Source organism: Oncorhynchus masou, chromosome 31 (assembly GCF_036934945.1).
Source record: "Oncorhynchus masou masou isolate Uvic2021 chromosome 31, UVic_Omas_1.1, whole genome shotgun sequence".
NCBI classification, from domain to species: domain Eukaryota; kingdom Metazoa; phylum Chordata; class Actinopteri; order Salmoniformes; family Salmonidae; genus Oncorhynchus; species Oncorhynchus masou.
In genome coordinates, this window is record NC_088242.1 from 87,213,129 (window position 1) to 87,225,364 (window position 12,236).

The 12,236-nt window shown below is 43.4% G+C and overlaps 1 protein-coding gene across 1 annotated transcript in view; it reads left to right on the plus strand.

Moving 5' to 3' along the window:
- Positions 1-7,796, plus strand: part of LOC135524679 (adenomatous polyposis coli protein 2-like) — a 50,628-nt gene extending 42,832 nt beyond the window's left edge. Inside the window, exon 15 of the mRNA XM_064952419.1 lies at positions 72-7,796. Within this exon, the coding sequence (XP_064808491.1) occupies positions 72-5,625 (5,554 nt within the window). The 3' untranslated portion in view covers positions 5,626-7,796. The remainder of the gene's footprint in view (positions 1-71) is intronic.
- The last annotated feature ends 4,440 nt before the right edge of the window (positions 7,797-12,236 follow it).

Below are 12,236 nucleotides of genomic sequence, written 5' to 3' on the forward strand. Positions count from 1 at the left end.
TGTCATCAATTTCTGCACATGTCATTCTGACATGCTTGTATACTTAGTATGTTCTCATTCTTTCAACACAGGCAAATCCTCAGGGACCACAACTGCCTCCAAACACTGCTACAGCACCTGCGCTCCCACAGCCTGACAATTGTGAGCAACGCTTGTGGGACCCTCTGGAATCTCTCTGCCCGCAGTCCCAAGGACCAGGAACTGCTGTGGGACCTGGGAGCGGTCAGCATGCTGCGCAACCTCATCCACTCCAAGCACAAAATGATAGCCATGGGAAGTGCCGCAGCTCTACGGAACCTGCTCACGAACCGGCCCTTCAAGTATAAGGATGCCGCGGTCATATCCCCTGGTTCCTGCATGCCCTCACTCTATATGAGGAAGCAGAAAGCACTAGAGGCTGAGCTAGATGCAAAGCACCTTACGGAGACATTCGATTCTATTGAAAAAAAAAACTGTGCCAAGCATCCAAGCATCAACAAGCCACTGTGGCACATCGAAAGCCTAGCAAAAGATTATGCATCTGACTCGGGCTGCTTTGACGATGATGAGGCCCCTAATGTCTCCAGTAGTCTGGACACAGGGAGTTTCTCCATGCTCTCCATGTTTCTGACCAACTCCAACTTTCTTCAAAACCAGCCTCGCAAGAAGGACAGTGAACCGGAGAGAGATGTGGAGCCACCACAGACAGAGGAAAAGAAGCCAGTGCCTCCAGAAGATGAGGTGTCTGTTGCAGCAGAAAAATTAGCAAAAAAGATCACCAACACTGTGGCTAAGATTGATAAGCTTGTGGAGGACATTACCATGCATACATCTTCGGAGGACAGCTTCAGCCTTAGCTCAGAGGATCGTTTTGCAGACCTACCCTATGGATCAGATGAACTCCATGAGGCCCGGGCCAAGTCATGCTCCCCCTGCCGCCTCTCTGATACCAGCAGCTATGCACACAGAGAACGTCTAAACAGAGCCCATGCTATCTTACGTCTCAAAACTACCCATGCAAGTTTGTCCACTGACAGTCTGAACAGTGGCAGCACCAGTGATGGCTATTGTGGTAGCAAGGACCAGATTAGACCCTCAGCGAGACGGCCTAACAAGCTTGATCTTAAGGTGGCCCATCAAGAATACCTTAACGTCGGAGCTCATGTCCTCAATGAGACAAGTCAGATCGACGTACCAGAGAGAGATTCTGTGGACAGCAAAAATGTGAAATTGCCTGATCTTAATAGCACAGAAACAGAGAAGAGCCAAGCGTTGCCCCCTCAAACACCAGCTAGCCTATCAACTAAATTCTCTTCTGATGTCAGCATGACTTCCATAAAGCTGTCCCCTTCCTATCAACATGTCCCTCTAATTCAAAGTGTTGCTAAGTTTGGTGTTGCAAAGACTGCCATCAATATACATGCAGCTCAAGCAATGAGGAGACAAGCCTGGGTCCCAACTGTGATGACTGGGGGGAGTTTAACCAAGTTTTCTCCAATGAGCTCTGCTAGAAGTCCTACCATTGGACCAATGGAGACACTGCAGAAGTATTCAGTGGAGAACACACCGATCTGTTTCTCCCGTTGCAGTTCCCTGTCCTCCCTCTCCTCTGGTGATGAAGCTCTTGACGGGCAGAGTCAAAGTGAAAATGAGTTGGAGAGTGACTCATCACTTGAGATCATTGAAGTGGAAGATGAGGATCTGGTAAAGAGGGAGGAGGAGAATGAGACCTTGGAGGATCTTAGTGATAGCCAACTGCTAGTCACTGATTCAAAAACCTGTCAAAGCCTTGGGACTGATCCAATTGAAATTACCTGCCCAACCAAACATGAAAAGGTGTTCCTGAGGGGTGTCTCACCAGGCATACTTGAGGACAGATCACCTTCAAGTTCGTCAGAGAACTACATCCATGAGACCCCACTTGTGATGAGTCGTTGTAGCTCTGTCAGCTCACTTGGTAGCTTTGAATCTCACTCAATTGCCAGCTCCATACTAAGTGATCCATGCAGCGAAATGATCAGTGGGACCATAAGTCCAAGTGATCTTCCTGACAGTCCAGGGCAAACCATGCCTCCCAGTCGAAGCAAAACTCCATGCTTTGCTGAATCAAATGGTACAGAAAGCCAAAACGCCGGGACAGCAGGGCAGTGGGAAAGCAGCTTGCGCAAGTTCATGGACATTGCAGAATTTAAGGAAAGGTTCAACCTGCCTCCAGATTTAGACACCATGATCTACTTTACAGTGGAAAAGCCGACAGAGAACTTTTCATGCGCCTCTAGCTTGAGTGCTCTACCTCTTCATGAGCACTTCATTCAGAAGGATGTTGAACTGAAATTGACCCCCATACTCCAGCAAAAGGACAACAATCCAACATTCCCACAGGCTCAGGGAGAGACAGATGACAATGAGCATCCTTCCTTTATGGACCAAGGGGAAAGATATAGTGAGGGCAATTCAGATGATGATATAGAAATTCTCAAAGAATGCATCAATTCAGCAATGCCCTCCAAGTTCAGGAAAGTAAGACCCTCCCTGATCTCCACCTTACCCACCCATGTTCTAAACTCACAAACCCGAAAACCTATACCTGTTTATATGATGGTTCCTAACAATGCCAATCAAATGTGCTCAGGGAGAAGGATTGTAATGCAACAAAAGGACTTATATCTTGATGATTCCTCATATACTGATTCTGCCGAGGGCACTCCCGTAAACTTTTCCAGCACGACATCGTTAAGTGACGAAACACTTCAGTACCCAGTGAGGGACAAGGGGGCAAAAGATTGGAGGGTAAGAAATATGAACAAACAGGAATTGTTGGATCAAGAGGCAAAGAGAATTGAAGACCTTCGGGTTTTCTCGCACTTCCACAAGAACACTAAAATGACCAGTCAGCCTGACATACCAGTCAGTCAAATGAACAGGTCAATCAAACATGTCATTCCCACTCAAAGAGTACTGATGCAGAGCAAAGAGGTGGCTGATAGAGTGGCTAACCAGAGAAAGCATGATCAATCACTCATTCAACAAAGACAAAAGCAGGGACAGGTCCTGACAAGGAAACTGGATCTGCCTATCATAAAGCCAAACACAGAGGGGAACCAAATTCAGAGTGCACTCCAGGGGAACAAGGTTTTTCAGTCCATCCGGTGTCCCACAGAGGAAGCCATTCACTGCTTATACAATGAACAGACAGACAAAGAGGAGGGAGTGGTTAAAAGGGCAGGGAAAAAACAGATGAGAGAGTCCAGCAAGAACACTCTCTCCCGAAGTATGACTAATATTGGTCGGATTGACAATTCCCAGACAAGACCCAAAGGTTTTAATAGGATCAAGCACAAACTAATAATGGACGAAACACCCCCATGTTATTCTCTTAGTGGATCTCTTAGCTCTTTGATTGATGCAGAATTTGAGGAACACCAATCAAAAGCCCAGCAAATATGGGTGAAAAACAAACACAACAAGATATCTAACCAGGCCCAACAAAAAAGACCAATGCACATCCACAATCAGTATGAGGAACAAAGCTCACCAAGCTCAGTCAGTATGGATTCAGAGGATGATCTTCTGCAAAAATGCATAACATCTGCAATGCCCAAGCAGAGGAAGAAGCTTTCTGCAAGAAAGAAAGCAGAGAAGAAGCAGAAACAAAGAAACGTCATGCAGAATGTGGCCAGTGGATGGAACAAAGAACAAGAATTTGACAGTGAGGATATGGCTTCGGATAAAGACTCAGACCTCAACAGTGTTGAATGGAGAGAAATACAAGAAGGCGCTAATTCTGTTGTCACACGGTTACAAGCATCAAAGTCTCAAGAACCGTCCTCTGAAGAGACCGAATCTGTCCTCTCATTTATGTCTGGATCTAGTTTTACTCCTAAAGAAAAGAAGATCTTTAAGGACAAAAAAGCTAACAAACCTCTGGACTTTAACCAACGTAAGCCAGTTCCAAATCTGCCAGTGGTCTTCAGAGGTAGAACAGTGACATACACCCCTAAGAAAGAGATAAATCTCTCACAAATACCTCCTCCTAACAAAATGTCACCCAAGACAGATGCTCCAAAGAATCCAAACCTTGCTCAACAGAGGTCAAGGAGTCTCCACCGTTTGGGACAACCCCATGACTCCACACAGTGGTGTTTGCCGAAAAGAAGCTCAACCCCACCTCCGAGGATACCAAAGAGCTCATCATCTGGATCATCTCAAAGCTCTACTCCATCGAGACAGTCCCCAAAGAAAATAACCTTCCCCTCACAAACTAGTCAATCTGTTTCCAAAAAAGATACCACACCAGCAAGTAGTCCACCTGAAAGGAATGGACGTTCTACTGTTCCTTCAAATCCGACCCCAAAATCTCCAGCACACAAAACACAGAAGTCACCCGTCCGAATACCCTTCATGCAGAATGCAGCAAGACAGTCCAGAACTCTATCACCATTGGTAACCAACCAACCCACAAGTATCAGCAGGCAAAACAGTCAGGTGGCAGGAAAAAGAATACCTCCAGCCAATCGCATGACATCTGTCCATTCAAGCTGCAGCGAATCTGACCGCAATGGGTTCCTGAGGCAATTGACCTTCATCAAGGAATCAAAGACTATGATGAGACGTGACGGTCCGTCCTCACGCTCTGTTCCTACCTCACAACATGCATCGCCCAGAAAAGCAATCCCAGGTGCTCCTGCAGTCTTCCTCTGCTCATCTCGATGCCAAGAGCTAAAGGCAGTTGCTCAGGGACCAAGAAGGACGCAAGAAAGGGGGCCAGGACAAAGGCAAGAGTCAAGGCAGGGGCTACAAAGGCAGACTGTGACTCTGTCCAGAGCCTGCTCTAGTGACCGAGACCTCTCAACCAGGCATCCAGCCAGGAGAACCAGCTCAGAGAGTCCCTGCAGGTTGCCTCAGAGGAACATCTCTGCAACCAAGCAGCAGGAAAGAGACACAATCAAGCGCCATTCCTCATCGCCCAGCATTAACATACTGAGCAGAGTAACGAGCCGTTCCTCCCTCCGCTCCTCGTCCTCTGACTCAAGTGGTCGAGCCAAGAGTGAGGACGATACAAATAAGAAGCAGCAGAGAACTGGATCACGTCTCAATGACAGAGTCACCTGGAGGAGAATTCGGGATGAGGATGTTCCTCAAATCTTGAAGAGCACTCTGCCATCTACTGCACTGCCTCTGTTGCCTGTTCCCGAAGTGCCAAAACCTAAACCACCGGCACTGCCAGGGAAACTGCCGACCATTTTACTTAATTCAAGAAAGACGAGCGATGCCACAGTCCAAACAGAGGATTTCTTGTCCAACAAGACCAACTCAAGCACCTCTCCAACTGTTGAGACAGCTCCAATCATCTCAGAGGAGGCAGCGAGACTAGCCCTCCTTAGAAAGATCAGCATTGGCTCCGGTCAAGATGGAGGCTCTGATGGATCCCTAAAGAGCTACAGCACAGCCTCTACTGGAAATTCACACTCTGTGGAAACTCACACAGGTGGCGTCGGTCATTTCCGTCAGAGCTCCCCCAGCATGGCGGTTAGGGTTACCCCATTCAACTACATACCCAGCCCCATGGCTTGCTGCCTGCAAGACAAACTGAGCCAAGAAACAACAATCAATGAGAAGTCATGTGATAAATCTGAAGCGCAGTAGCTACTACGTAGTACCGTATGTACTTCTGTACATTTGAGATGAATAAAATCCTACTGTGTTCCTGATTGATACTAACACTCAGATGGTTTAGTTGTGAATATCAATCATTTTACCTCGGGTATTGAACCTTTTTTCCTCACTGCATCAGAAATATGTCTTCAAAAAAGAAGACTTGTCATGTCAAATCATCTGATCCCACATGCCATTCATACAAGTTGGATGACAAGACTTCAATGGATAGACTAACACTATCCTTTAGAGAGGAGTTACGGGGAATAGCCTATTCTCTTACAAAATAACATTTTTGTACTTTTGTATTTGTAAATAAATCATTGCCTGTTAGAAAAGTAGTGTAGACGTGACAACATACAAAAAAGAAAATTGTATGTGGATTCCAAGACATACAGTACCATCATCAAAATGGAAGAAGTACCATTAATGAAAAACAATATGCAAATTATTGAGTGAAAACCGTCTGGAAGAGTTTGTGTTTTTGGAAAGGTACTACTGTGTCTCCAAACTAATTTGAGAAAGACCATTGAAATACATCAAAATAAGGACATAATCTCATGTACAGTATTTCTGATGTACTCACATGTCACTGCTTCGCCTTCACCTCACTACTGAGGATACAACACTGTTAGCGTTCACTTTTGAACCACTGAAGGAATTATTATTGCTAATAGTTAACCTTAAACAATAGCACTGCTGGAACTCTGTGTTATCTGTATTCTGTCTTTAAAGTAGTATTTAAATGCGTGCAGGCATACGGTAGAACTATAAGCTTCCCAGTGAGCAAAAACAACTCTGTGTTGCTCCTTACAGCATGTTAAATACACCTGTATTACACCTCTTAATATTGTGGATGTTGGACTAAAATCAACTTCTCAGTGGTATTCTTCATTATTTAAAAAGTTCAACAAAAAATAACCAGTAAACATGCATTTCTAGTCCATCTGCAATCTGGATCAAGTGGCAATGAAGTAACGTCATGCTCATTGATGCTCGTTGTACATGAACAGGCTAAATGACTTGACTGTATTTCAACTTAATAGCTGTAAATGCCTTTGTCTATTGAATGCTATAACATATTTGTGTTTGCCTCTAGAATCAGTTATACTTAAAGTAATCACAGGCAGGTAAAAGATGGTGTTAAGGTGGCTGATGGTCACTAAGAGAGAAACAACTGTTGGGTTTTACAGACGTGTACTCTTACAGAAATTATTCTGTATAACTATTTACAGAAATGTGTTAATATTTGCTTAAACGTCTTGCTGCCAGTAGTGATAGGTCAAAGAACTCAAGTATTAGAAATTAAAATAATTAATATTCTCTGTAGTTGTAACATCACCTGTTCATATGTTCTCCGGTCATATGTTCTCTGAGAGATGTAACCAAGACAAAAGTTCTTGACAAAAATTTAACTAATCTGGCTTGATCTCCATGACATTTAAGGGCTGTTTATTCTCATTAAATGTGCAGTGTTGAATTGTGTCAACAAATAACATGTCCATGTTTTACTCGTGTTTTCAGTAATGCAATGAACCAAGTCTCTTTGTCACACAAACATTGTCACATAATGGCCATTGATACTGTATAAACAGCCCTTAAAGACAAATAGTGAGTGTACAGTGTGTAGGAAAGTTTTGTCAAAGACGAAGACATTATCTTTGAAAGTTTTGTCAAGATTCTTACAACTGAAGTGTTGTATATGATATGTTACGATTAAAATGTCCAAGGTCGTCCACCATGAATGTCATATGCTTTGTTTACACCTGGCATTACATTACTTCAAGTTATATTCAGTGCTTGGAAGTGCCAGAATGATTTGCAAACTGGCTGTGAACGAGTCTAATGAAATCACCTCCAAAGTTGGAACATAAAAGCTGATTTGCATCGGCCATGACTTGGAACTGGTCTACTGTAGCAGTTTCCTGTGAAGATAACTGTCATTTTGACATTACCCACTTTGCTACAACTAGAATAAATGAAGTTGGACAACTAGGTGAAGGGAAGGAGGATTATAACAGATCAGATATGGGGGACAAGAAATCTCATGCCAGGTGTGAACAGAGCCATAGGCAGCAAATGGTACAATGTGATATAGGCCAAGGAATGAAAGTCATCATAATAAATGTTCTCATCAAATAAATTGTGGACACATTTCATTAACCTGGCTGACTAAAATCTTCATTTGAATTTTTCTTGAATTTGTCAAAACAATCAAATGGGCTTTCCATTATATTGACTTAGCATGCACTCAATGAAATGTGGACATCCTGACAGTTTTATGAGCTCATCGGGATATCAACAAATGCACTTCTACACTGACATTTCATCCTGGCATTAATTTCATAATGACCTTTAAGTTTAAAAAAAATATCACATGGCTAGGTGTTATCACATGGCTAGATATTATCACATGGCTCGATATTATCACATGGCTAGATGTTATCACATGGCTAGGTGTTATCACCTGGCTAGATGTTATCACATGGCTAGATATTATCACATGGCTAGATATTATCACATAGCTAGATGTTATCACATGGCTAGATGTTATCACATGGCTAGATGTTATCACATGGCTAGATGTTATCACATGGCTAGATGTTATCACATGGCTAGATGTTATCACATGGCTAGATATTATCACATGGCTAGATGTTATCACATGGCTAGATATTATCACATGGCTAGATATTATCACATGGCTAGGTGTTATCACATGGCTAGGTGTTATCACATGGCTAGATGTTATCACATGGCTAGATATTATCACATGGCTAGGTGTTATCACATGGCTAGATATTATCATATGGCTAGATATTATCACATGGCTAGATGTTATCACATGGCTAGGTGTTATCACATGGCTAGATGTTATCACATGGCTAGATGTTATCACATGGCTAGATGTTATCACATGGCTAGATATTATCACATGGCTAGGTGTTATCACATGGCTAGATATTATCATATGGCTAGATATTATCACATGGCTAGATGTTATCACATGGCTAGGTGTTATCACATGGCTAGATGTTATCACATGGCTAGATGTTATCACATGGCTAGATGTTATCACATGGCTAGATGTTATCACATGTTATCACATGGCTAGATGTTAACACATGGCTAGATGTTATCACATGGCTAGATATTATCACATGGCTCGATATTATCACATGGCTAGATGTTATCACATGGCTAGGTGTTATCACATGGCTAGATGTTATCACATGGCTAGATGTTATCACATGACTAGATATTATCACATGGCTAGATGTTATCACATGGCTAGATATTATCACATGGCTAGATGTTATCACATGGCTAGATGTTATCACATGTTATCACATGGCTAGATGTTAACACATGGCTAGATATTATCACATGGCTCGATATTATCACATGGCTAGATGTTATCACATGGCTAGGTGTTATCACATGGCTAGATGTTATCACATGGCTAGATGTTATCACATGACTAGATATTATCACATGGTTAGATGTTATCACATGGCTAGATATTATCACATGGCTAGATGTTATCACATGGCTAGATGTTATCACATGGCTAGATGTTATCAAATGGCTAGATATTACCACATGGCTAGCTATTATCACATGGCTAGGTGTTATCACATGGCTAGGTGTTATCACATGGCTAGATATTATCACATGGCTAGATGTTATCACATGGCTGGATATTATCACATGGCTAGATGTTATCACATGGCTAGATGTTATCACATGGCTAGATGTTATCACATGGCTAGATATTATCACATGGCTAGATGTTATCACATGGCTAGATATTATCACATGGCTAGGTGTTATCACATGGCTAGATGTTATCACATGTTATCACATGGCTAGATATTATCACATGGCTATATGTAATCACATGGCTAGATATAATCACATGGCTAGATATAATCACATGGCTAGATGTTATCACATGGCTAGATGTTATCACATGGCTAGATGTGATCACATGGCTAGATATTCATATGACCCATGTAGCTTATCTCCTGCCTGACACTCGATCCATGCACATAAAGTCAGTGTGGTTGAACATTAAAACCAAGTTATATTTATTCACAAATTCATATTTGATCCATATTCATTACATAAAATCTAGAAATGTAGACAATACACATAACTAATTTGTTTGACCATTTGTGAAAAGTCACACCATTTTATGGAGACAATGATAATGCCAACAATTATTTGGAACAACAATCAACTGACAATGTACAATCAATCTGTTGAGTCCCATTTCCATTTCTGAGACCCTCCAGTGTGAGATTGAGGTGGTGTGACTCGAGGAACGCCAAGTTTTCTCGTGATGAATCTGTTCAAGCTGAGGTAAGGTTCTCCCCCACCCCTGAGGTTAGATGCTCCCCCAGCCCTGAGGTTAGGTGCTCCCCCACCCCTAAGGTTAGGTGCTCCCCCAGCCCTGAGGTTAGGTGCTCCCCCACCCCTGAGGTTAGATGCTCCCCCACCCCTGAGGTTAGGTGCTCCCCAAGCCCTGAAGTAAGGTTTTCCCCGTGCCCTGAGGTTAGATGCTCCCCCAGCCCTGAGGTTAGGTTCTCCCTCACCCCTGAGGTTAGGTGCTTCCCCACCCCTTAGGTAAGGTGCTCCACCAGCCCTGAGGTTAGGTGCTCCCCAAGCCCTGAGGTTATAGCTCCCCCACCCCTGAGGTAAGGTGCTCCCCAAGCCCTGAGGTAAGGTGCTCCCCAGCCCTGAGGTAAGGTGCTCCCCGAGCCCTGAGGTTATAGCTCCCTCAGCCCTGAGGTAAGGTGCTCCCCAAGCCCTGAGGTAAGGTGCTCCCCAGCCCTGAGGTAAGGTGCTCCCCAGCCCTGAGGTAAGGTGCTCCCCAGCCCTGAGGTAAGGTGCTCCCCAGCCCTGAGGTAAGGTGCTCCCCAAGCCCTGAGGTAAGGTGCTCCCCAGCCCCGAGGTAAGGTGCTCCCAATCCCTGAGGTAAGGTGCTCCCCAGCCCTGAGGTAAGGTGCTCCCAAAGCCCCGAGGTAAGGTGCTCCCAAAGCCCCGAGGTAAGGTGCTCTCCAAGCCCTGAGGTTATTGCTCCCTCAGCCCTGAGGTAAGGTGCTCCCCAAGCCCTGAGGTAAGGTGCTCTCCCAGCCCTGAAGTGTGATGCCTCAAAGACTGGTTCGAGGGCTCTCCCTTTGACCTTGATCCCCAACTGCTCTCCAGCTGTCCTCAGTTCCTCTCTCTGCTGCACGAGTTCACCTCTGACCTCTTGAAGCCTCTTGTTCATCTCCAAGTACCTGCAGCTCTGAAGATACTTTGTCTCCACTTCATTGTCTGATGACCCCCTCTTGGCATCTGTGGAAGGGGGAAATCCAGTTTAGTTCAATAGGTTTCCTAAAACACAGGCCACCAAATCGAGTAGACAATTTTCTGAAAGCTCAAAATTAGATGCTCTCCCTCATAACATTACATGTGATGTAAAGTAAAGGGTGCCTGCTTGAATTCACTTAGTAATAGTGTCGTCTATTTGACAGATGTACAGTAGCTAGGTGCATACCTTGGATGGCATCCTCCAAGACGCTGAAGACTGGATCTTTCGGAAAGGCTCTGATGTCCATCAAGAGGCCCACAGTGGGCGGATCTGGTCGACTATGAAGCACCACTCGCTTCTTATTTTAGCACCCATGCTGATATTCAATCTGCAGAACCAAAATGCGGACTATCTGGAATAATGGCACTGTGGAGAAGTATGTCTTAAGATAGCCAGCTAATTTATATATTCAATTAGCTATTATAGCTAAGAGTCCTATCTTGCTACTGGTGTCTGTCTACACATGTCAAATGTCCTAAGACAGTCATGGTTTTATGGGGTCTCCTAAACTTGCCACTTCTCTGTTGGTAGCTAGCTGAAGACCAAGTTGTCTTACAAACATTTAGAACTGTGCATACAACATAACTTAAACAATATCAATATGCAACAAAAAAATCATTATTGTGTGCATGCGTGGACCTGAAGTTGAGACGTCATTTGTGTGAGGCAGACACGTCATTACGCACGTATTTGTTCTATTCTTTGATAACCTTGTTCATTATGTTTTTAATCTTGTGTTTTTTTATATTTTTTATATCTGTTGAATAATACATCAAATTGTATGTTTTTATTGCCAACACGCAATTTAGAAGCCGTTTTTCATCGCTGTTGAGACAATGAGGATGACAACCAATAGAGGGTACTCTCCTCTAAAATGCTTTGTCTCCGTTGCTCCCTGCCAAAGAATCTGTGATCATCTTGAGAAGCAACATGTCCAGTAAAAAACACACTAAATAAGAGGACACGTATTCATACACAATTGGTACAAATGTATGTGCTTTTGAGAGTACAACATCTGTACATGTATAATAATAATACTAATATTAATAATAATGGAATGTTATTGAAATATCTTATTGCATTGCTAACTCACAACTACAATAAGTAGCACTTACTCAGTTTCTCATTCCATTTAAATTATTGGTTAAATACATAGTAGCAGTATTTACCATCGGAAAATGATTTCACCAGAATTCCAAGACCCACTGCATTAAAATCTAACTTACAGTAGAGGTATGTGGCA